General features: G+C 38.8%; 1 protein-coding gene across 1 annotated transcript; it reads right to left on the bottom strand.

Annotated features, from left to right (window-relative positions):
* Positions 1–6432: 6432 nt before the first annotated feature.
* HEXIM1 (HEXIM P-TEFb complex subunit 1) lies at positions 6433–9126 on the bottom strand. Its single transcript, XM_083376233.1, has one exon. It carries the CDS (start codon positions 8165–8167, stop codon positions 7094–7096), a length of 1074 nt encoding a protein of 357 aa, XP_083232359.1. The 5' UTR covers positions 8168–9126; the 3' UTR covers positions 6433–7093.
* Between the last annotated feature and the right edge of the window lie 17559 nt (positions 9127–26685).

Genomic DNA, 26685 nt, shown 5'->3' with positions numbered 1-26685 from the left:
ATGAATGGAAATATTTCAAATATTTTTGCATTTTGTTTTCCCACAGAGCTTCAAAGCACCTAAGCAATATATAATTGATCTACTACTAATAAAGTCAGAAATATCACCCATGGTATAAGATTAGATCAGGGGTGTCAAACTGCCAGCCTGCGGGCTGGATGTGTCATGCCAAAAATGTGCCCACCCCATTGCCAACAATGGGAAAAAAGCAAATATTTTCAGAAGGAGTTTTCAGAATAGGCATTGCCACTGAAAAAGGTCCAGTCTTTGGTTGCCACCTGTTTAATTTCAAAAGATACGTATATTCTCAGCCAGGTTTTAGATGATAATTACATTGAGCAGGAAGGCTTACAGTGGGGATACTATCATGGAGACTTGAGCTGAGGCCTTAAAAGTTTTAAAGATCAAAAACAGCAGTTTGTACTGTGCCCTGCAACATATTTCAAGAAGCACGCAGACAAGTTAATACTGTCCATGTTTTGTGTTGTTGTTGTTGTTGGATAGCACATTCATAGCCATCAGTGCTCAGAAGTAACCCCACAGCTGTAAGTTTATGTCAAACAAACAGTTATAGAATTACAGTGAGGGGAAAACGTATTTCATCCCCTGCTGATTTTGTACATTTGCCCACTGACAAAGAAATGATGAGTCTATAATTTTAATGGTAGGTTTATTTTAACAGTGAGAGACAGAATAACAACAAAAATCCAGAAAAATGCATTTCCAAAAAGTTATAAAATGATTTGCATTTTAATGAGTGAAATAAGTATTTGACCCCTTTGCAAAACATGACTTAGTTCTTATTAGCAAAACCCTTGTTGGCAATCACAGAGGTCAGACGTTTCTTGTAGCTGGCCACCAGGTTTACACACATCTCAGGAGAGATTTTGTCCCACTCCTCTTTGCAGATCCTCTCCAAGTCATTAAGGTTTCAAGGCTGACATTTGGCAGCTCAAACCTTCAGCTCCCTCCACAGATTTTCTATGGGGTTAAGGTCTGGAGATTGGCTAGACCACTCCAGGATCTTAATGTGTTTCTTCTTGAGGCACTCCTTTGTGACCTTGGTCATGTGTTTTGGGTCATTGTCAGGCTGGAATACCCATCCACGACCCATTTTCAATGCCCTGGCTGAGGGAAGGAGGTTCTCACCCAAGATTTGATGGTACATGGCCCCATCCTTCGTCCCTTTTATGCGGTGAAGTTGTCCTGTCCCCTTAGCAGAAAAACACACCCAAAGCATAATATTTCCACCTCCATGTTTGACAGTGGGGATGGTGTTCTTGGGGTCATAGGCAGCATTCCTCCTCCTCCAAATACTGCAAGTTGAGTTGATGCCAAAGAGCTCAATTTTGGTCTCATTTGACCACAAGACTTTCACCCAGTTCTCCTCTGAATCATTATGTTCATTGGCAAACTTTAGATGGGTCTGTAGATGTTTTCTTGAGTAGGGGGACCATGTGGACTGCTGCTGGATTTCAGTCCTTCATGGCATAATGTGTTACCAATTGTTTTCTTGGTGACTATGGTCCCATCTGTCTTGAGATCATTTACAAGATCCTCCGGGTAGTTCTGGGCTGATTCCTCACTGTTTTCATGATCATTGAAACTCCACAAGGTGAGATCTTGCATAGAGCCCCAGACTGAGGGAGATTGAGTTATTTCTTGTTTCTTCCATTTGCAAATAATTACACCAACTGTTGTCACCTTCTCACCAAGCTGCTTGGCGACAGTCTTGCAGCCCATTCCAGCCTTGTGTAGGTCTACAATCTAGTCCCTGACATCCTTGGACAGCTCTTTGGTCTTGGCCATGGTGGAGAGTTTGGAATCTGATTATTGCTTCTGTAGACAGGTGTCTTTTATACAGGTAACAAGCTGAGATTAAAAGCACTCCCTTTAAGAGAATGCTCCTAATCTCAGCTCATTACCTGTATAAAAGACACCTGGGAGCCAGAAATCTTGCTGATTGATAGGGGATTAAATACTTATTTCACTCATTAAAATGCAAATTAATTTATAACTTTTTTGAAATGCATTTTTCTGGAATTTTTTGTTGTTATTCTGTCTGTCACCATTAAAATAAACCTACCATTAAAATTATAGACTAATCATTTCAGTGTCTGTGGGCAAATGTACAAAATCAGCAGGGGATCAAATACTTTTTCCCCTCACTGTAATGTCTTTCACAATGGGAATAAAACTGCCACACCACATTTGGCATCAGTACCACTGATACAGTAGCACAGTGTTTCTCAGTCCTGGCAACTATTCCCTGGGATGCTAGTAGGGAATTCTGGGACTTGAAGTCCATACCTCTTAAAATTGCCAAGGTTGAGAAGTACTGCAACAGCAGAGAAACAGATAAGTACAAATCAGCACCAGAGATTTTGCTTTTTTCTGTATCACTTTCTTGATATATAGTTGTGTCTAGATTTCTGCAAACCCATGTTGGGGAGGCTTCTGTACTTTAAACCGTGATGTCACTTGGGTTTCTTCAGACTATGCAAAAGGAGCAGATGAACTATTAGCCTGAAAAGTAATGAGTGAAGCATATCCATGCTGCAGTTGCTTGCCTCTTTTCTTTTAGTTTATAGGAACAGGATTAGGAGGTAAACTGCTCAGATTATGTGTTTTGCACATCAAGAAATAAAATATTGCCTTTGTTTACAGCAAGTGCATGGTGCCAACTTACTCCCACCAGGTAGGAAAGTGCATGGTGCCAACTTACTCCCATCAGTTTCACATGTCCTTTGTCACTTGCACCCCAAATAACTCCATCTTGGATATCTTATCTCTAATAACTGGATTAAGATGAGCCTGATAAGGCAGCATTTTCAAATTTAAATTATATTGTACACATTTACAATTAAGGGTAATAATTATATAGGTCATATAATTTTGACAAAAATATTCAAATCTATTTCAATTTATTTCAGCAAAAATGTTTCTTTAATCATAAAAATATGAAAATAATGTCTTACTATACTTGTAAAACATATGTTTATTGTTATAAAAAACATCATAAAGCTTGCCAGCTCATTGGCTTTTGTAAGAAGCACCATTTCATGACGAAAAACTGGCCCATGGATTTATTATTAAACCTGTTTGGCTTCCAGGGAGCTGGTATTGGAGTAATTTGTAAAATGCTGATACCATTCACTGTGTTTTAAGATCTGGCTATGGTGTAATTGAAGTGTTTATTAGTCAAAAACCACTATTTCCTTGAAGAGAAGAACATTGAGAAATTTGATTAAAACTTCCTTCTTACATTTTACTTGCAAACACAGGAATTTTAAATGAACTCATATGTTATGCCAAATGCCTTTTACCTTAGTTAGAAAAAAAGATCACAAAAGATTGCAGATAACTACACAAACGCACTTTATCAAAATTTGTTGCTGCAATTAGAAAAAAAAATGTCTAGACTCCTTGTATGTGAGGATTTTTAATCATAAATTTCAATATTTGAATTCCCACATGCTGAAAGGCACAAAAGTCTTGCTATGGACAAACTTTTGCCAATCCCCAGAGGGGAAAAAATTTGGGGACAACAAAACTATTGCCAGATCCACACTGATTCTAAACTAAGCAGGAGTTAAGAGTTACATACAACTCTATAGCTTCTGCATTGTGAAACATATTTATTCATATATTTTACACCAGAAAAAGTTGGGCTGAGAAAAAAAAAGCTACCTTTTATAAATGCTACCTCCTAATTATTGAAAATCAAGGATATAGAAAAAAATAGATTATGATTTCAAACCCAGGTTGGGTATTTCTAGATGAAATAGCAAGTTAATTTTGCTTGGCTTCCTCCCATAAGGTATGTAATCAGCCAGACCACTTCCTTTCAGAAGAGCTCCATCATCTGTTGCCTTGGAGTAGAGAAACAAGCAGCATTTTATTCTAGAAGGCACAAACTAAAACTTCAAGACGTCTCTCTGGTATCACAGTCGAAGTTTCACCCTTCCTGCAGTTTGGCAGCTGAAGGGGTTTGGATGACATTACACCCACTCCTAAAAACACCCTCCCCCAAACAAGGCAGAGAGCTGCTTTCTAATTTCCCCCAAACTTGGATGAATCTGTCCTCTGGCAGTGGCTGGAAAGCCCCTTCCAAAAATTGCCAAGTCCCCACCTTAATCAACCTCCTCCCATTCTAAGAATGAATCCTCAGATATCTCAGCCTCCATTACAGAGCAGTCAGTTTGATTTATAGACTTAGGCCTTCAGAAGACTGTTTTTTTCTTTCAAGCTTCACCTGTGGAGTAGACCAACCAGTCAACTGTTTTATATTCCCTGGGGGGGGGGAAGGGGAGGAGTAATTAATCCTCAGTCTAAAGCAACATGCTGGTGAAAGGGAAAAGTGAACAGTGGAAAGTAGCAGGGTAGGGAAAATATCCATGGGACAAATGAAGAAGGGGAGAACCAATGGTTGAAATGGCTTCAGAAAATAAGGTCAGGTGGCACTCTTGAACTAGGATGTATCTACAACCTGAAATAATCATGGCCTATCACATGATTCTGGGACTCCAGTTGAATCAAAGAGTGGACCAATTGACTCCTGTGCCATCCTTCCCAATTTCTAGGGCATAGACCATCCTGTGGGAAAAAGCCCAGGTAGCTTATTTTTATCTGTTAATGCAGAAAGGTTTCAGTAGCCAATACAACTCTAAAACATGGGAGTCTGCCTAATCACTGTAGAGAGCTCTGCATTTTGGTTAAGAAATCTAGAATGCCCTCCAGACAAGTCCATGCTTGCCTCCTCGCTATATGAACTCATTTTCATAATTAAACTGAATGCTGCCTGTTGTCTTAATCATTAGGTATTTCTAATTGTTAGGGGGTTTGAATATTAGCCCATAATTTATAGCCACAGCTCCATTCTAGATTCTCTCCCAGAGAGATCAGACTGGTAGGCATGAAGTGAGGCCTTTTTTCTGTCACAGTGCTCCTCAATATTGGACCTTCTATTCCATAAAAAATGAAGACTTGTATTGTTCCTTACATATCTTAATGGTCAGGTTAGCCCTGACCACTTAAAGATCACCAATTTTGTTTTATATTGGCTTTATTTTTAAATTTAGCTTGTCTATTTTTTAGAGGATGGCAAGCCATAAAATTTTTACAGGTTATTAGTATCTAAACAAACTTGTCTAATATACTACTAAAGACATTATTTCTTTTTTAAAAAAATAAGGAGGGGCAGTTATTAGGAGGGAAGAAAAATATAAAATACTATACTGTATACTATGAAATTGAACAGCATTATATATGCCAAGTCTGTGTGTGCACCAAAATAGAGTAAAATGAAATACAAGTTTTGTGGTAAAGGCAGAAGTCTGTATTCACTCAATTTCCTCCCACATTTTTGTAGACTGAATTCATCAAAATGGTAACTTGCTTTTGCAGTTAATGGAATAGTGTTGGGAGCACAAAAGGATCCCACCTTCCTTAATATTTAACACTTAAAAAAACTTGTCCAGTTGATAGCTTGGATAAAGAGGCTACACAAGTAAGAACTTATCCATGTTTATTTGAAAGCAATTCTCAATTTCAAGTGGGAGTTGCATTGAAAGAAGCTATCATAACTGTGGCAGATCCTACAATTGCTTAGATTTCAGTCCCATCAGCCTCGGCAGTTCTAATAAAAATGATTCTTTTAAGATTATGATTCCTATAACCAGATTACACTAGGCTGTTTGGTGCATAGTATCATATCAGTAACTTTCATAATGTCGGCATGTACACATGATCCTCTTTTATCTGCATTACCATGATCATGGGGGGAGGGGGAAATTAGGCTTCCTATATAGATAAGCTGTCCAGATAGTTGAAGAAAGTGAGCTAAGGCTACCAAAGTAAGATAAAAACAGAATATCTGGCAAAACGTGTTTGGTAAAATAGATGGCTATATCAATTTGGCCAGCAAAATGAACACAAAGAAAAGTCATTGCAAGCTATTAACTAGGATGGCCACTGGAAAACTCCTTTTTTTGCTGTTGATCTAAATTACAAAGTTGGATAGCACAGCAAAGTCATCTCATCCTATCCAAACTAAAGCCTGAATTTTTTTTTTAAAAAAAGGTGATTTGCCATTTCCTTCTCCTCAAGTATTATCTATAACTACTTATTAAAGCAGAAAAAGAATTTATGGATAAAAAGCAAGCAATATCTCTATTCAACATTTTCAGTGACAGAAAACAGCAGTTAGGCAACAGGATTTGAATGCTCCACCTCTACTGCCTTGGGCATGTCACACCTGCCCATCCTCTGACTCCAAAGTATAAAGATGAGAACAGAGACTTACCATGCAGGTTTATTGTGGAGCCAGAGTACTTAAATAAAGTAACTTGCTTTGGCAGCTCAAACCCCCCCCCCCCCGCCCACCCCATAATTATAAAACATATAACAAATAAAGAATGCTCTAGTAAATAAAGTAAATTTGGACTGTGATGTTTTTCTTTGGTCTTCTATTAGACCAACCACACAATGGCTTAGAATAATCCATCCCTTCCAATTCATATTCCTTTAAAGCAAGTTGCCTGGAAAAATTATTCACAATATTCTCTGCCAAAAGAAAATATTTTGAATTATTTTTCTAGAAATCACACCAGAATAATTATGCTGACATTACCTTGTTTATTTAAATTCTCTTCATGTATCTGGGTAGCCTCCCCGCCCCAGAATATGACTATTTTACATGTTCCTTCCCGTGCCCCATTCCCTCTTCACCAATGTCTCTCCTTTACAAGGATCACAAATTCTGTTTCAGTATGAATTAAATGAACTTTTAGATTTTTTCCCCCTAAGAATGCTGGATATTCTGTGTTCTCATTTTAAAAAACAAATCCCAAACCCCTTGATTACACATAATAAAAAAAAAGAGCACGCACTATATTAGAACTATCCTCAAAAACAGTGTAAGATTGTGAATTTATTCTGATTAAATCACATAGAAGTCCTGTTTCTATTGTGTGTGTGTGTGTGTGTGTGTGTGTGCACGCACACACACACACACACACACACACAATATGAATACAGCATCTTGGGATGGTTTCTGTCCAATTCCACTTATGTCCTCAGAAAATGTTCAGTTTCATTCTCCCAGTTTAGAGCAATTGTTCTCCTGTTCTCTGCCAAGTTCCTTTTCTTTCAAGAGTTTCTGGTTCTCAGCTCTCAACCTGTCCAGTTCCTGTTCTAACTGACTTACCCTGGGGTCCTCTGTTGAGTCCCCTGCAAATTTCTTGTTCTCCATCTGTAGGCGATTGTTCTCTTCCTCCATTTTGGAAAGACACTTCTCCAACTCCAAATATTCCTTGATCAACTCCTGTTTGCTCATATTTTGTAGACTCTCTACATGATATTTCTCATATGTCTCTGAAAAATCTTTCTGAAGGAATTCAGTACCATCCCCTCCCATCCCATCACTACCCCCATCCTCCTCTTCCACAAAGTCTTCCTCGCTGGTTTCATCTGACTTGGTGGCAGATCTTTTGGGGTAAAGGCTTGTCTTCAAATCTGGTTCTTCTTGATCATGATCCTCCATCAAAAACTGTGTGGTGTTGTATGGTGCAACAGGCTGTCCTTTAGCAAACATCTCTGCCCTCATCCTGGAAGCCCGTTGACTCTGCTTCTCATCAAACTTCTTCTTCTCTTCCCAGCTAAGTTTGTAGTAAGGCTTCCAATGTTTCTTCTTCTTTGAAGGGCGCCTTCTATGTTTCTTTTTGCCCAACTGTTTTTCCTCTTCTCCACCAGACTGGGATCTGCAACTCTGGTCAACAGGCCCACAGTATCCCTGCTCCTGTAGGTCTGGCTGTTCTTCATCTCCTGCATCTTGGATGTCTGCAGCTGCACCAAATGTCTGGTCCTCAATCTGATTAATCCCTGGGGTACCCAGACTTTGGCTTCCTTCAACCACAGGAACTGTGAGATCTATACCAGGGAAGGAAACATCAGTACTGACAGGCCTGCCATCCTGATTAACCACCTCTCTTGATTGCCATCTATCGGCAATCTCTCTTCCTTGGAGCAGTTCCTGGTTAGTGGGTGGAGATCCAACAAAAGGTCCCCCTCCACCACTATCTCCTCCACCTGCATCCCTGCAGGGGGGGAAAGTTGTTTTGCCATTAGGCTGTTGCCTCAGATTCGCAGAGAGGGCAGCATCAGCCATAGCTGGTGCTTTTAGCAATTTCCTCAGTCCGAAAGAGATTGTTGGCTAGTAAGTCCGAGGGGTTGAATCCCTCTTCTCTTGAAGGAGGGAGAATTTAATTAGCCGACAGTGCCTTGCGATGGGGCCGGGGCTGCCAGCTTCACAAGTTCTGAGAAATCAAATACTTTTAACACTTCAGCCCAACTTGCAAGCCTTTACAGAACTCTTACTGCTTAATCGCAGAATAGTTAATCAGGAGTATTAATCTGGAAGCCTTTCTTGCTCTTTCTTAAATTTATAGTGTGTTACAAACACTAAACTTTGCAGGAAAAGAAAGACCGGCAAGGTGTCTTGGTCATCAATAGTCTTTAAATGTTCATTACCTTCTGGGAAGTGTGGAAGTATCCGTTTTTTCCTGCAGTCTCTACTTCTCCAGTTTCTCACACAGTAGAAAAGATGCACATCTCAAATTATAAAAAGATTCAAAGCAAAAAAAAAAGTTCCAATTAAAGAACGAGCCACCGCAACAGAGCCAGTATGTCCTTAAAACGCCTTGTATGCAACAATAATTGCATTTAAAAAATGAAGATACGCGAGACAAAAGGCCACTGAAGAGTTAAGCAGCAGGGTTCTCACTCCAGCGCAGAAGGTAAGTGAAGTGTCCAAATCCACACAATCAAGGGTTAACAGTTCAGGCACGAAAAAGTTGAAGGCAGTTCCAGTGCCAAGTCTCAGTATGTAACAGTTCTTTTTTCTCAACAATCCGGACCTCAAAAATCGCTTGAAAAATATTTCTGTCCCAAGCTTCAGCTATTAAAAAGTCTCCGGTGCCGAACGAGTTAAAATGGTTTCCACCTCGGAGAGGAAAGAGTTAACTAAATGAGAGAAGGATGACTCCTCCACGCACATCCAAAGTTCGAATCTCTCCCTCCCTGCAGTTAACCCCACCCCTCCTTCCACCGCCTTGCTCCCTTACTCGAGCACCGCCAGTTCTCAACTGCTACTCCTAGCGCGTTTCCTCGCCTTATATAAACGAACCAGCCCCTTCACCGCAGTGCGCAGCCGCTTCTCATTTTCCTGTTCCCAAGGTATCTCGGGATTTGTGGTTTCTCCTTCCGATCGATTGCCCAGTTCTCTTTTAACACAATGACTACCTTTCCCAGAATCGCGGTAAGGGACTGTTGTTTAGCCAATCAATATTCAAGGAAGGTTGGGACAACAAGGAAGCCCTCTCTGGTAGGCTGCCTAAATAACTAAAAGATCAATGGCTATAATGGGAGTCCTTCAACATTAACTGAACCAATCAAAGGAAAATAGTTGGAGGCGGTGTAGGAGGAGGGAATTGGAATATACCAACAATTTATGAGAATCTTGAAATCTTAACGCGTATTGAACCGACCTTTCTGAGGCCTGCTAGAGCTCCTGTTCAAACGAATGTCACCTCAGGCACTTTATCTATCGTAATAGCGTTGAAGGAAAATAGCTTCGTAATTTACCCCTCGACAAAATAATTATGGTAGTGCCCAAAAAGTAGTTCCAATATAACACTAAAGATTAAGAGGATTTTGTAATGAGTCACTCGCTTAAAATCGACAAATTTCAGTAACTATTCGAGAATTTAGGGACAGCAATGATGTCATCTAGTGGCAAAAAAGATTTAGATTGGAGAGTTGAGTAGGAAGCTGTTGCTGGCGGAAGGTCACTACTAGTTGTGTAAAAAAATTCAGTTATGTTAACCTATGATGGTGACTGATCTACATGGAGGGAGTTGTAAACAAACCGAAATTGGAAACTAGTTCCGTCTTAAAGGTATAGAGGCACTCGACCCGCTGAATCAAATGATGTAATTGAAGGCCTGGAAAGGGGATTGTAGTCTAGTGGTTAAAGACTAAAATTTGGACTCTTTTTTTTCCCCTTTCGCCAGAGGAAGATATGCCCAAGTTGCAGCAGATAAAGCAGAAAGAGTTTATTAACCGATTACTGCTAGTTTTTCTCTCTGGCTTTGAAGAAAGCAGGATGGAGAATAAGGACCGTGACTGAAAAGGAAGCTACAGAATTTGAGGCCTGCGAGCTCTTTCCTTCTAATACTTAGAAGCTGGTTCAAGTTATCATGAATCAGATGCATTCTGTATATGCTCAGAGACCAAGTTATCTTCAGTTCTGTTTCCCCCGTTTCAAGCACTATGGGCTGCCAGGTTAGGCTCAATAGCTACCTTGTTCTACAGTTCAACACTCAGCTGAAGCTGGGACCCAGACAAGCTGGCTTTGATTGCCTCAGTGGAGGGACTCGTCTTTTGGAGAACCTCACCTGAAAGGCTGCTTAGAGGGAGAGGATTTCCTTTGCCATCCACAACTGCTCATCTCTTCCATCCCAGAATCCTGACTTGTCTGCAGAATTGAACTGGTGTGACTTCACTGCTGTTCACATTGTGGAGTGTTAACAGGACAAGCTTTTGGTTAGCTTTTACAGTGGACCCAGGTGAATAACAATTTGTAAAGAAAAGGTAGAAAGTATAAACTGAGCATGTTGGAGCCAAATACTGTGGACTCTGTACAGCTTTTGAGAATTGAACCGGTCTCTTGAAAGTAACTTAGAATGATAGAAAATCTGAAAAGTGATTAAATTTAAAATGCCAGCATGTTTATCCTTTCCTGTGAAAAACATGTTGGCATGACTGTAATGGCATTAAGCTAATTAGATAAAAACTGCATTTTAAATGGCAGAAAGTAAGAGTTTTAGGCATTGGGTTTGAAGACTTTTAACAAAAATCAAAAACACAGTTACAACTCAAACTGACATGAGGGAAGTTCAGAAGTAATGATAGAAAGTACTACTTCACTGATAGAGTGGGGAAAGCTTGAAACCAACTTCCAGAAGAGTTTAAATTTGCTTGAGAAAAGCACATGTCTATCATGCAATGTAAATAAGTAAGCAAACAAGAAACCAAGTAATATAATAATGGCAAATCCAATCTGAACATTTGGCTAACTGCAAAAAACTAAAAATAAAAAAAAATGAAAATAAGAAAAACCTCAAAGGGCAGACTGGATGGATCACTGGCTCTTTTTCTGCAGTCAGTTTTCTATGTTTCTATGCTAGTTTCCTAATTCAGTTCAGTTCAGCACTGGCTGCCTTGCTAAGTTTGCTGCACACATATTGTAAACTAGAATGATTCCTTACTGCTATGCAACATTTCTCTATAATGTAATCTTGAGAATACGGTGAAATACTGTACAAGAAAATGAAGCAAGTAATACAACATTATACAGCCCAAAATGCAAATGTATCTCCAGCACAACCTTCCTGTAACTTATCTGTAACTTATCACACAATCTAGTGAAGCTAAGTCCTTGTCATCAAGAATCAACATTTTAAAAAGCAAAATAACCAGTTTTAAACAATTGAAATTTCAAAAAGTGAAAATAGTATATTTACTGCTGATCTATTCCACAATGGATTTAATATATTATCAGAGGTATATAAAGCAGGGCAGACAAAATTTCCATATCATACAGTAAAAATTTAACCTAAAGAGCATAGCTTCTTTTTTTGTAATTTTTCCCGAATTACCCTCAATTACAAGTCTAAAATGACAAAAATTTCATGCCACTATGAGGCAGAAGTTGGCTATAGGATAACTTTGAAGATTCATGTAACCTGTTAATGTAAGAAATTCTCCAAATTCAGGAAATTACAAAAAGTATTGTCCCCATTATTGGACATCATCTTATTTATTTTGCATGTTAAAATACCCTCCAGCAGTTGTCCTCCCAAATTTGTTAAATATGGTCCTAGAAACAAGTTTATTGATGCACTGGTATTTTGCTTAATAATAGTTTGTAAATTAAGTGGTTGGGTTCGTATATAAATCATAAATCCAAAACTAACCAAATATTAATGATTAGATGTAATTGCAAAAATGTAGTTGTTACCTATTTAACCAAGTTTAATTGCTTAGTCAGATGAGAACTTTTCCTCATTGTAAAAGGCCAAATTTTCCAAAACTTATTTTGGAAACTGTATAATTCTTTGGTACAGCAAGCTAACTGAACCAAAGAATCATACAGTGCTGAGATTTTGGAAAGAACTTATCCTGAATGGAGATTTCATAAATTATTGATTGACTAGGTAATTACTAGTATTATTATTGGTAATATTATTATTACCAAAATTACTCAGGAAAAAGATGAAGACAGACAATAAATGTATAAAGATGGTTAAGTCCTATGAAAGTAAAATGGAGAAAATGGGCTTGCGAAAATACAATTGCCTAAGGTCCTCATCCTCATCCTATGGCAAAGTCAGTCGTTTAAGTCAGATTCTAGCTATATAGAGGCTAAATGCCCTCATTACGTTAAGCCATAATTTGCTTTAACCTTGGGTAGAACAGCCAGATTCTAATACTGTGCTGAGCTGAATCTAAATAATGATCTAGATTAAATCATGTTGCACTGTATCTTCTGCAATAAGACTGAATACAATAATCCAAAAGAATAAAAATGAAAATCTCCATATAAAATAATGCATTCTCAATATATTTATTAGATTTATATATCACTTTTTATACAAGAGTTCATGGTGACCTTACATAGTGTTTCATCCTGTTTTTCTCTATGACAAGAATTCTGTGAGGTAGAATGGGCTTGAAAGAGTGAGTGTTCCAAAGATATGTAGATAATACATTGGAATCTGGCTTTCCCTACTCTTGGGCTGGATCTTAATCATTATCGTATTGACTATAAGGGACATAATCCCACATTTAGGAACACATTTAAAATTACAATCATTAAACCTTACCCTAATGAGGAAAGGTGAATGCTCTCAAAATATTATTCCCAGATTAATTTATATTTTGAGAATAATTATAGTATATATGTATCTGGATGTAGTATATATGTATGTATTTTCAGAAACTAAATTCTTTGTTTAGAAAATTTCTATGGAGCACTTTCATTCTGAGATTATCTTTACAGAAAATGCAATTACCAATTAATGTGAGGGATTCAGGTTTCCAAATCTGCAACTATATCATCATGCTTATCTATTGTCAAGTATCAAATTTTGGAGGCCAATAATTAGTGTTAATTTTCAGATTTTGGTAACTATGGAATATACACATATAGTATTAATTGGATGGACAGTATTAGGATCTAAACATTAAACTCTAGTATTTCTGGAAACAATTGCATCAGTTAGAAAATTATGGAAAATAATGTCTAATAAAAATTCAACCCTTTCCCCCCCTGCTAAATTGACCAACTTTAATAATATGATAAAAATATGAAAAATATGATATGGAAAAATTGATAATAGTTTATCGGACAGATGATGATGAATTTGCTGTGTTAAGAGATAGATTATCATCTACCCGATGTAATCCAATAGCAATATTTACAGTGACAACATTTGCCAATATTGTTGGGACCAACAGCATTCTCAGATTTTGAAGCAACTGAGAACTTTTTATATCATTTAAATTTAAGAAAAACCCAAATAGTATAAATATGTTATTAATAAATCAGTTTGATATGCAGATGTTAAGAAATGAGTGGAATAAGGAATTACAGATTCCTGTATTGCTTAAACCAAGGGTCCCCAACCCCTGGTCCGTGGACCACCACCGGTCCGCAGCATGCCAGCAAGCGGGCCACACAAACAAGCAAAGCTCCATCCTTGGGATGCAGGCAGTATTCAAAACCACACCCCCTCTGGTCCAGGGAAAAACCTTTCTCCATGGCATTGTTGCCTGGTGCCCAAAAGGTTGGGGACATGTGGCTTAGTCAACTGGAGAGAGTTTTAATTTATATACCAACAGTGTCAAATACCCTAAACTATGACAACAACGTACGTAGAATTTATTGGAGTACAGTTATATTATAGAAAAGGATTATCTACAATAGAATTTTATTGAAGATATAACAAGGATAATGCTTCTTTAAAATATTTTTACTATGTTCTATATTTATCAAATTTTAGGAGAAAAGTAGTGGACTATATAAATATGATCGTGAGACAAAAGGTAAAATTTTCAGATTATAATATTCTTGTGAACTACATACCTAATACACAGAATTTGACAACTTGGTAACATAAATAGATTCTCCATGTCCTTGCTGTGGCCAGAATACTGATATTCTAAATGATATGGGTGGTAGATAAATCTAATAAGTAAATAAATAAAAATGTAGTGTTATTGGAAATATAAATATATGCCCCTTTTGTTCAGTGGCTTGCAATGAGCAGATTGCCTATAGACCTAGACTTTGTATGAACAAATATAATCAAGTATGGGACTCATTTATACAAATAAAGTATGTTAAAGAAATGTATTAAATATATGTTGTTGAATAATAATTGCATTAGATAACTATATATAAAATTGTAACCAGTTAAAATGATATATTGTACTTTTTTCCTTTGCTATATTTTACTTCACTTTTCTAAAAATGATTTTTTTCTTTTCTTTGATAATGTATGTATTTTTATTTTTGCATTTGGTTTTCTTTTGCACTATTTTATAAAGAGTAAAATAATAAATGCAAAAAAATCCACATTTAGGAACATAAAATCCTGAAACCCAGAGGTTATAATATTTACTTGCAATAGAATAAAGAAAATAAAATGACTTAATAATGCAAGCCTTGACAGTGTTTACTCATAAATAACTCTGACTACCTAATTAGTGCTTTTTACTTTGCCTTGATCTATCCACATACCATACTGGTTCGAGTAATGGGAGTTGTGGTCCAAAGACTTAGTGATCTCAGATTATGGAACATTGTTATATTGTTTATTGTCAGTGCAGGATATCACATGTAGTATGTTGTGAAAAATCAATTTATCATGTAGTATTTATCATGTAGTATCAATGTGTCAATAAGGTAAATAAATATATTTCAGAGCATTCCAAGAACACTCTTCCTCAGCTTTGGCAATGCCTATTTGAACAATCTATTTTGGGACTGTACAAACAGAGGTGGTTTGGGTACTTGAAAGTTACAGTTAGAAAAGTCATGTTTCTGTTCTGCATTTTGCAGAGTCAATCACCCTTGGTTCTTTTGTAAAATGATAATAACAGTGCCATCTGTCTAAATAAAACATATACATAGGAATATTAACTATATTATCAAGAATATTAACAAGAAAGCTAATTTTTGTAGGTGATAAGAATGGGTTCTTAATATTTCTTTTTACAAACCAAAAATACTCCTGTTTTTCAGAGATGATTTTTTTCTTTAATTCCAGAGAGCTTTCAGAGATGCTGTTTTCTCTAGTTCCAGAGGATCTGTTGTATTTTGCTTTCCATGGGAGCTGAATATATGTTTGACAGCAGAAGTGTTTTTTCCTTCTGAGCTGCAACCTGAAATTTAGATGCCTGCTGTTGGGACAGTCTGTTCCTTCATTGTATTGGGAGGCCACACCAAAAACAGAATACAACATCACTAGAAAGACAGCTCTACAATTGTCTTCTTGTTTTTTTTGCCTTGCAGAGTCCTTTTGTACTTTGAGGGAAATGCAAGATCTAATCCTTTCTTTCTCCAGGGTTGGCTTTTAGTTTGTTATCCCAAGGCCTAGTGCTACCAACAGTTGCTTAGTGCAGTGCTGATAGAAGATTGATAATGTGGCTGGGGAGAGGTTTAATTTAAGTCCAGATCGAGCTGATCTCTAGCTTGCTGTTCAGTACTGACAAAGTTGGAATGAAACCTTGACATCAGCTAAGATTTTTAAATGCCCATGGAAAATCAAAACAGAAACAGGACAGTGTACTCTTGGGTCACAAGAAGAGTTTGCTGGGCAGAAATCAGCAGGTTAAATTGTTTATAGCAAATACTACTCAAATTGCTCATAAAGAGCTGGCAATCCCAGTCGACTGGATTTAATTGTACATAGCCAGCAGCAACAACCTATGTACAAAAATACAATTTAGCATAGGGAAAGATGTGAAATTCCATAAATTAGCACCTGCTTTTAATTCCCATGTAGCAAAGTGGTTCTAGATACCTTGGCAATGTACTTTGTTAAAGATTTCTGAAAATACTCATGACCAGAATAAAGTAGCACAGGGGTGTCAAACTTGCAATGTCACATGATGTGTCACAACGTATCATGACTTTTTTTGCTATTGCCAGCAATTTAAATGCCCTGTAAACTGCCCTGAGTCCTTTGGGAAAGGGCGGTATATAAATTTAATAAAATAAAATAAAATAAAATTGGGTGGTTTTGCTATGATGCATCCAGCCCGTGGGCCGGCAGTTTGACACCCCTGCAGTAGGAGGTAGAGTATTTGGGTCTTTTTTTAAAAAAAATCTAGGACACCTGGTTTTACCTGGTGGTGCACAGTTGCGGGATTACAAAAGCTCCGCTCCCCGCAGCTCTTTTCGCCCTGCCATGGGACCCTAAATGGGTCTAAAACCACCCTGAAGAGGCGGCAAAGAAAGAGGGGCTACCCAGCGATTTGGGAACGACAGTGGTTGTCCTGTTAAATCAGGAAATTCCCTCTAACCCGACAGGAGAAAGGCTGGCCCCATCTTGGTAACCAGCCCAAGCTGCTTGCAGCCGAAGTCCACAAGTACTCGCCAGAATATCGGTGAACAGTGTATTGAAACTGAGTGAGAAATATGATCTTTTCTCTCCTACTCTTTTCTTTTAGAAAAGATACCCCAAGAAGCAAAAAAAACCCTCTGAAAGTGAAATGGAGTGGGAGCTTTGCCCCACCCTCCCATGGAAGGAAGCAGCGAATTAAACTATTAAGGGGGATAGAAAACATACTTTTGCTAACATCTAGTGGTGGAAGAGAATATATAACTTTAGCTGTTTTCTTATAAGTATTGGCAGGACGCCGAGAATGAGATAACCTGCTTCTTTGATCTTTAAACAGAGCTAAACAAAACATTCTAGGCCAGCCACATTAAGCAAAGATTGTAATTGAAAAAACATAACTGATCTTCCTATTAACTGTGACTTTAAAGCTGTTCTCAGAGAAAGAATTTTTTTTTTAATTCCAGCTATCATGGAATCTCAAGAGCTTGCAAAAAGAACTTGTCAAGAAAAACCAAATACTTTCCAGGAGGAAATGCTCACTATGTTGCAATTAATCCAAGCAACAATGGCTCTAAACCACAATGAAATTAAAAACAACTTTGATGACATAAATGGACAAATTCTTACATTAACCTCACAACGTAAAAATTTTCAGAAAATGAAAGAATCTACAATGGAAGGGACTGTGATTTAACGCAGATGGAGGAAAACACACAAGACATGACTGAAGCACCAGAACTAGAAGAGATAGTCCACACCCCAGAATCACAAAACAAAACTAAAGATAAGAAGAAAAGTCTGACAAAATGGATTACAGAGATACCAAAAAATCTATGACTTAAGAGACAAAAAAAGATTAAAGAAATCAACATCTTACCTGATTTGTCTCTCCTACCCTTAACAACATCCACAAGAAAATGGCAAGACTTTTTAACTAAGTGAAATAGATGAATGAGAAAAGCCGTTTGGTGAAAGAAAAAGACTAAAATCACATCCAAGGGTTTAGAAGATTGGACCTATCAGAAGCAATTTTTAAAAATTAAGCATTTGTTTGAATATGGTTAAAATATAATATGGTCTGCCTAATCAGTAAATATTGAATGGAATAGAGTTTAAAAAATGAAAAAATGGGGGATATAAATGAATTTTAGTTTGAGAGAGATGTTTTTCTTTTTCTTCTTTCTTATTCTGAGTAGTATTGTATTTTTTATGATATGAAAAATGTAATTGTTGGAGGATTATTGTGAGGGAAACAGCTTAAATTTTTAACCGTTAATCAACTTTGAGAAAATCTTAACAGATAAAAATGATTTCAATTTTGTGGGGAAAAAGTCTAAATGAGAATGTAGAAAACAGGACATATAACACAACCAAGAGGACTAACAAGAAAAGAAGTTCTATATTGATGCGATTACTAATTGGATAAATGTTAGAACAATGTTTATATTTAACCTCTTTGTTACTAAAATACTAAGAACTGTATTAACCTAATGTTTGCAAAAGAGAACAATATGGGAAGAAGAGAAAATCAAGGAAAGCTGTTATGTAGAGTATTATATGATAGAAATTAACTATTATTGATTGTTGTGAAATGTGAACCCAGATAACATGCTGTTTACTAAGCACCAGGTTGTTAGTTTTTTTTAAAAAAAATCAATAATATATATATATAAAAAATCAAAAATCTAATGATGACTTCTGGTCTTGCTTTGTAGTAACACGGCCAAGGGATTGCGGAACTCCACACCCCATGGCTGGTTTCACCCTGCCAGGGGACCCTAAATTGGGTCTAAAGTCGCCCTGGAGAAGCGACAAAGGAGGGGCCCCCCGCTGATCATGGAATGATGGTGGTCGATCTATTTGATCTGGGGGAAGCCCTCCGACTCAACAGGAGAAAGGCTAGCCACACCTCAGTGATTAGCCCAAGCTACTGGCAGCTGAAGTCCAAAAGTGCTAACCAGAACAACTGTGAACAGCATGCCTCGAACTGGGAGAGAATATTGATCTTCTCTCTCCTATTTTGTAACTGATTTCCTGGAAAAGATCCCCAAAAAGCAAAAAATCCTCCAAAAGTGAGAAGGGAGGGAATCACATCCCCACCCTTCCATAGACGGAAGCAGCAAATTAATGTTTATGGGGGACAGAAATATATTGAAATGAAATTAATAATGCTACAGTCTCAATAAATCTGAAAATTATAAAAACTGTTAAGACTTCACATCTGAAAAAGTATTGATAAAATTATAAGAAAATAATTATTTGTCTTAAAAGTTGGAAAATAACTACTGACATCTAGTGGAGGATTAGAGTATAAAAGTATGGAATTAGAGTAAAACTATAGAATTAGAGCAAGGGTATCAAACTGTCAGCCCGCGGGCTGGATGCGTCATGCCAAAACCACGCCCACCCCATTGCCAGCAATGGAAAGTCACGACACGTCACGTGATGTTGCGAGTTTGACACACCTGGATTAGAGTATAAAACTATAGAAATAGGCAAGTTGCCCAGAAATAGAGAAAAAATTGTTCCTTTGAAACTTAGTGACTTTTAGCCAAATTAAAAACAGCTGAATAGAGGAAAGAAAATACACTGGGCTATCTACTACAGAGTGAGAACTACATTTATTTTAAAAACTGCTGACTTTCTGGGATTATAAATACTTATTGAGCTGTGATTTCTAAGATCAAGAACTGTTTGTAGAGAAAGAAAAACTTTTAACTTTGGCTAATCTTCTAGGGGGGACTTTACTGGAAAGCTCTTAGGTGGCTAAACATTCTGGATTGCAATTTTGACTGGTTAATACAGTCAAAACAGAAAAACTGTTATAAAACACTGCTTTCAATGGTACTTTGACAATTGGAAATGCATTGGATTACAAAACCATATATAAAAATAAGAACTATATAAGATTTGGTTGTTTGGATTTTAATAGCTGGTTGACAAAGCTAATTACAGAGGCTATGGCACCAGTGAAGGACTATAAGGGGGGAGACAAAATGGATGTTGCATACCTAACTAAAACCACATCTAATATTCCCTTCTGAAGGCCCCAGCCTGGAACATTGGGGATCTGCAGGAGCAACACTCCAAGACAAGGCAAATACTTTCCAGGAGGAAATGTATGCAGTGCTGAAACAGATTCAAATGACAATTGTTTCAAACCATGATGAGATTAAAAATAACTTTGATGACATAAATGAGCACATTTCCAACCTAAACTTACAATTAAAAAACTCTAGAAAACAACGATAAAGAATGAACAAACAAATCAGATAACAGAACATTCAGAGGAAAGTGACCCAAATAGGAAAGCTACAAATAAAGAGAACCACAGCTTAATACAAAGAAAAAATCTGCAAGATTTTGCCACAACAATGAAAACAGAAAATATATTTTATCTTTTAGGACTTCAAAAACTTAAGGATAAGAAAGAAGATTTAACAAAATGGATTATAGAGTTGCCAGGTGAATCATAATGTACATTTTAATTAACTTGTCTTTCCTATTCCCAATAATATTCACAAAAATACAGGAAGAATCCCCTGGCAAGCAGATCATACTGACACAGAAAGCTACATGGCAAAAGAAGAAGGCTAGAGTTAGATTCAAGAGACTCAATTCAACTTACCAAATGGAGTACTATATGATTAAACACTTGTTTGAATATGGTTAAAAGAACAGATAAATTTTGAATATAAAGGGGCCCTACAGTAAGAGGGATAAGATATATAAGTAGTATAGTATATTTTTTAATATGTGAGATGTAAAAATACTGGGATGGGGTATATGAATGAAAAGTTTGGATATTTAAAGGTAATTAATTTTGAGAAAATTATGACTGATAATGGTTTGAATACTAAGGGGAAATTAAGGTTAAATAAGAATTTTGAAAACAGGACACAGTGACTTAATCAGATGACTTTTACAAATACAATTGAAACATAAGCCAATCAGAAAAGATGTTATATGTGGATGTTATTGTTATTTGTACAAACACAAGAAAAATGTTTATATCCAACCTTGTATGTATCGAAAGTATTAAGAATTATATTTGCTTAATGTTGACAAAGGAGAATACTATTGGAAGAAGAGAGGATCAAAGAAATATATCATTAACTAATATATTGATTATGGAATTATTGAAATTATTGTTGTTTTTAAATATATGAACCCAGACAACACACTGCTTACTAAGCACTAAAGATTACTATTGTAAAACAATCAATAGAATATATTTAACAAAAAATCTAATGACTAACTTCCATTGATGGGGATGCCCTGACTATGACTAAGTGGGCTATGTGATAGAATGTATTCTGGATTCCCTTGAGAGAGGGGCTGCATTTCGGGGGGCAAAGAGACAACAAAGCTTAGATAGTTTGGTCAGAAGAAGAGAGTTAAGAAGGTTCTTCCCTAGCCATTCTCAGAGTATATTAATACTAATTCAAATAATTGCCTTAGTTTGGTAAAATTTCTGTCTATAGGTGAGGAACATAAAGGAAACTGCTCAGAAGTAATTCTATATGTCTTTCTTGGTTCATGGGGCCTCACAGGCTATAACTCATTGTTAAGCCAAGCTGACCTTTATCCTTTTATGGAGTAGCTCAACCCGTTGAGAGAGGTCCTGTGCATTTGGCAACGGAAAGTAAATGTATGTGATTGAAAAGCCAACATAGACATACGGTAAGTCTTTCCCAAAGACTGTGCTAATATCTATGTTACTTAGGTTCACTATGTTACATACGTTAATTATCAATATTTTGACCATGGAAAATTACACCTTGTGATTAATTATCTAATTAATTAGTTAATGGCTACCTTATGGATTAATTTTTAAGTATTTTCAGGGCAGCTTACAAAATTTATTTCATAAAAGAATAGTGATGAATGTTTTATTTTTGTTTTATTTTTTTGGCTAAAATAAGCCAATTGTACTCTTCGTTACAGTAGCAATTTTATCCTAAGCTTTGGATGTATCTATGTTCACATTAAAACACTTGAGTGCTCTAACTTGAGCAAAATATAACTTTTACTGTTTCCTTAAATTACCTATGCCTTTTGTTGGAGATAAAATTCTGCAGGGTGATCAGGAAATAATTTGTGTGGGAGCAAGGATTTGTTGTTTGCCATGCTAAAAGTCTGGACCACAGTGAACAGATATAATTTATGAACTGTAGATCTTGGATGAACCTTAAGAAAATGCACCTTGAGTTAAAAATATAGTTGCCAACTAAACCAACTGCTTTATGAATTGAAATGAGGGTCTTATCTGCTGATTTATTATATTAGGCATATATGTGTGTCAGTGTTGACCTCTGGTGACTGTCTGGATTAGTCCCTGCAGTTGTCTTGGTAATTTTCAGAAATGGTTTGCTTTGTCTTCTTCCTGGGGTTGAGAGTGTGACTAGTCCAAGATCAGCTGGCTTTGTGTCTTAAGTGGGATTAGAACTCATGCCCTCCCAGTTTCTAGCCTGGTGTCTTAACTATTACTTCAAACTGGCTCTATAATTTAAATATTATATTTACTACAGGTTGCTTCCTGTTCCAGTTGTCCTGCTTGTCCAGTGAGCAATGGTAAATTGTGAGATCTGCCTAAATAAAATTTGTTTACTTTATTTAGAGATAGAGGCAGGTCTTCAATTTTTTTCTATGAATTCCCTCCCTTTTTCCCAGTTCATATTAAGTAATTAGTCTATGTTTATGCCAGAAGTAAACAATACTTGGGGGACAAGAGCACATCTAGGTTTCCAAGAGCATGTTGCAGCACTCTCAAAAATAGCTGTTTTCAAAAATCTTTTGTATTCATAAAATAACATCTCTGATATGCCAGTAAAAAGTCTGTGGGGACCACAGGCCAGTTACTAACAAGGCTATTTATCCCAGATAGTTTTTATCTGCCCAGTCTGAGTGAACAGAGAACACAAGTTGAAAGTTCCCACCTATGTAGAAGACCAGTGAGAAGGGTGCAAAAGCAGGCTGATTGAATGTAAGCATAAAATTGCTATCAACTATTCTAGTTTCTCAGGACTTTTCATACTTTTTCAGCTTTGTCCCTTGTCTCCATTTTATTTTATTTATAAGAATGCCTATTTGTCTAGGGATATTCTTGATACGAAAGTTAATGCTGAAGAATGGTACTTCTTTGTTTTGCAGAATGCTAATTTATCTTATTTTAAAACATGTTTCTATTTTTTTTAATTCAGGAATGGTAAGAAGCCTGATGGATACAAAGGGAGATCACATGTACCTGGATGCCTATCCATGTTGTATGTATCTTAAGTGTAAAAAAATATGTGCTCATTTCCTATTTGACTTTAGGCAGGGCCAATAGCATTGCCCATAGTTTGTTCACTATCACCACACCTTCAATTTGTAGATGACAAATGAAAACAAATGAAAACATTCCAAACCGTTTTCTACAAATTTATTGGAGAATCATATTGCAGGGGCCATGCATGATTATACACTTGAACTGGGTTTGCAAATGTCTGGAAATTAGTGGTGAGCTGCCCAAATATCATATTGCTGAAATACAACCATAAAAGACAGATTTTGGGAGCCCAACCTTTGTACCTTTTGGTACTGCTAAGTTTTATATCATGTATTTTAGTTGATATCTACCTTGAAACCTGCACAGAAGAGCAAAGTATTTCAGTTCTGCCCATTTTGATATATTAGTGATGATTTGCCAAATACCTGTATGGTTAGATGTCCCTGAAATACTGTATTAACAACTAAAAGTGCAACTCCTATGCCACAAAAAAGTCAATCAATACTTCTCTAAGTCAAAAATGGTTAATTATAATAGTTGGTTCACCCACATGCTAAATCATAAACCAGAGACTGATTTAACAATATTTAACATGGGGTTACATGTTAACATGGGTTTTTTTTCAATTCCCCCCCCCCAGTTTGGGGTAATTTTAAACAATCAGTTATACTATTTTAGAAATATTTTTGTGAGCTTTAAAATATCACAGGTGGTCATAGGGAAAGTGTATTCTAGTGGGCTGCAAAAAGGGAACAAAGGCTTCATGCAGCACAGGAACACTTGTTGCCCTCCACTGCTGTTAACTCTGAATTACAAACAAAATGGTTCAACTCAGATTTACTATTCAGAAAACTGGTGTAATCTCTGGAGCTGATAGTGGCATGTAGGTTGCAGTGGCGTAGCGTGGGTTGTCAGCACCCGGGGCAAGGCAAGTAATTTGCGTCCCCTAACCCATGGATTTTAGCACTCGAGTTTCTTCCACTAGATTAGTTAAAGAAACCCTTAACCCCTAAGCACATGTATTGTTTGTTATGAAAATACTGATGTAATTAAAGTAAAATGCATCTAATGCGCCCCCCCTCAGATGTTGCGCCCGGTGCAGCTGACCCCCCTGCACCCCCCACGCTACGCCACTGGTCCTAACACACCAAGCAGACAAAGGAGGTCCGATTTACCCCTTCCCCGCGAGGTTAGAAAACTCCGCCACATTCCCTAGAGCAGTGTTTCCCAACCTTAGGAACTTGAAGATGCGTGGACTTCAACTCCCAGAATTCCCCAGCCAGCTGGCTGGGGAATTCTGGGAGTTGAAGTCCACGCATCTTCAAGTTCCTAAGGTTGGGAAACGCTGCCCTAGAGCAGGGGTCGGCAACCTAAAAAAGAGCCACTGGGAACCGGTTCCATCACAAATTAAAAAAAGAGGGAGCCGCGTGCGTGTGTCCATGCACGCGCATGCGCAAAAAGGTTTTTTGCGCATGCACGGACGCACGCGGCTGCCATTTTTTTAAAAATGAGATGGAACCGGTTCCCGGTTGCCCGACGGCGACGGCCCGTCTGCAAAGCTGCCGCTTTCGGCAGCTTTGCAGACGGGCCGTGGCAGCTTCCTCAAAGAGCGGCGCCCCTGCCCATTCCGAGAGGTGCGCGCGCACCTCTCCGAACGACCGGAGGTGCGCGCGTACCTCCGCGCGAATGGGCAGCGGTGCCGCTCTTTGAGGAAGCTGCCGCGGCCCGTCTCAGCTTCCTCAAAAAGAGAGGCGCCCCTGCCCATTCCGAGAGGTGCACGCGCACCTCTCCGAACGACCGGAGGTGCGCGCGCACCTCCCCAAACCTTTGGGGAGGTGCGCGCGTACCTCCGTGCAAAGGGGCAGCAGCGCCGCTCTTTGAGGAAGCTGCCGAAAGCGGCAGCTTCCTCAAAGAGCGGCACCGCTGCCCCTTCGCGCGGAGGTACACGCGCACCTCCCCAAAGGTTTGGGGAGGTGCGCGCGCAACTCCGGTCGTTCGGAGAGGTGCGCACGCACCTCTCGGAATGGGCAGGGGCACCGCTCTTTGAGGAAGCTGCCGCGGCCCGTCTGCTAAGCTGCCGCTTTCGGCAGCTTCACAGACGGGCCGCGGCAGCTTCCTGAAAGAGCGGCACCGCTGCCCATTTGCGCGGAGGTACGCGCGCACCTCTCCAAAGGTTTGGGGAGGTGCGCGCGCACCTCCGCCCATTCAGGGAGGTGCGCGTGCACCTCTCCAAACGGGCGGTGCCACTCTCCATTTGGAGAGGTGCGCGCGCACCACTGCCCGTTGGAAGAGGTGCGCGCGCACCGGGCGGCTGGGAGCCGCAAGAGACGGCTCAAAGAGCCGCATGCAGCTCCGGAGCCGCAGGTTGCCCTAGAGGAAGAAATGTCTGCTTGGGATTCTGCTGCAATTACCGCAGGAGAGCCACCAGCCACGCAAGGCAGGCTCAGGCTGGGGGGGGGCGGGGGCGGGGCAGGGGCGGAACGGAAGCCTTGCCCTATATTCCACAATTAGAACAAGGCGCATTCCGCCAGGCCGCCCCTCCCCAGTTCCCTTCGGAGATCTCTTTTTTTCTCTCTCTTTTTTGCGCGCGCCCGCGCGCAGCGAAAACCAGCTCAAGGAAGATTTAAGTTTGCCTTCGGGAGACACAATTCCGAGCAGAAGATACACCCAGGAGCGACACCCTTTTCAGCCTTCTCGCCGTCTGCGGGCCTCATTCTTTATTATTACCAGGGGTCTTCAAGCTTGGCCCTTTTATGACTTGTGGACTTCAGCTCCCAGGAGACTTGTGGACTTCAGCTCCTCTCAGCCTGGCTGAGGAATTCTGGGAGCTGAAGTCCACAAGTCATAAAAGGGCCAAGTTTGAAGACCCCTGTTTATTACAAACGGCGAGCAGCGCTGGACACTCCGCCAAACAGTTCCGAGGGCTGGTAAACGACGAGGTGTGCTGCAGCCCCCCGCCGCGAGTCTACTGCAAGCCACAATCGAGACCACGTGTCTCTCGGGACAAAGGGGCGGGGTGTAATTATTCCTGTTATTAACACAATGTAGTATTAGCGTGGTTTCGTTATTGTTTGGAAGAGGGGAAAGAGAACAAAACGGCTGTTACAGATACGATTGCACGCTGGGCAGCGCGCGTGCTTTTAGTGTTAATATGGTGTTGCTGTCACGCCAAGCCAACTCTGTGCAGCCCTTGGGGCTCCCTAAGCAGCTCAGTGTGAGCGCGCCCCCCCAGATGTTGCGCCCGGTGCGGCCGGCCCCCCCTGCACCCCCCACGCTACGCCACTGGTAGGTTGGAAGAAGAGGGGAAAAAAGATTACTTGTACAATGCTGTACTTAGCGCCTAATGTTTACTCAGAATCTTTTCTTATAACTTGAATCAGTTGGTACAGGTCCAATCCTCTTGAGCAACATAAATGTGCTTCTTCAGCTATATGAGCTTTTTAATATTTTCTTCTTCAGGCAAGACATACCAAATAACTTCTTCAGATTTGCCCTACCGGGTTTGAGTGGATCTCTCACTTTCTGGTGTCCTTACCAGTATCTTTCTGAATATATTTCATTTTGTTGGTAATCTTATAATTCTCAGAACTGAGTGCAGGATTACTTTTTTGTTAACTATATGTATTGCTTTCAAAATGAAGAGACAGATAGTAAGGAACCTCAGTATTGAGGGAAATGCATCGCTGTTCATTCTCAGAGGGATTCTCTGGCCTCTGATTTTAAGTT

This window comes from Vipera ursinii (genome assembly GCF_947247035.1).
Source record: "Vipera ursinii genome assembly, chromosome: Z".
In the NCBI taxonomy this organism is placed as follows: Eukaryota; Metazoa; Chordata; class Lepidosauria; order Squamata; family Viperidae; genus Vipera; species Vipera ursinii.
This window is presented reverse-complemented; position numbering and strand designations above follow the sequence as displayed.

What these genes read in the sequence shown, in the direction of transcription:
- HEXIM1 (XM_083376233.1), bottom strand. Translation starts at nt 8,167, where the DNA reads ATGGCTGATGCTGCCCTCTCTGCGAATCTGAGGCAACAGCCTAATGGC.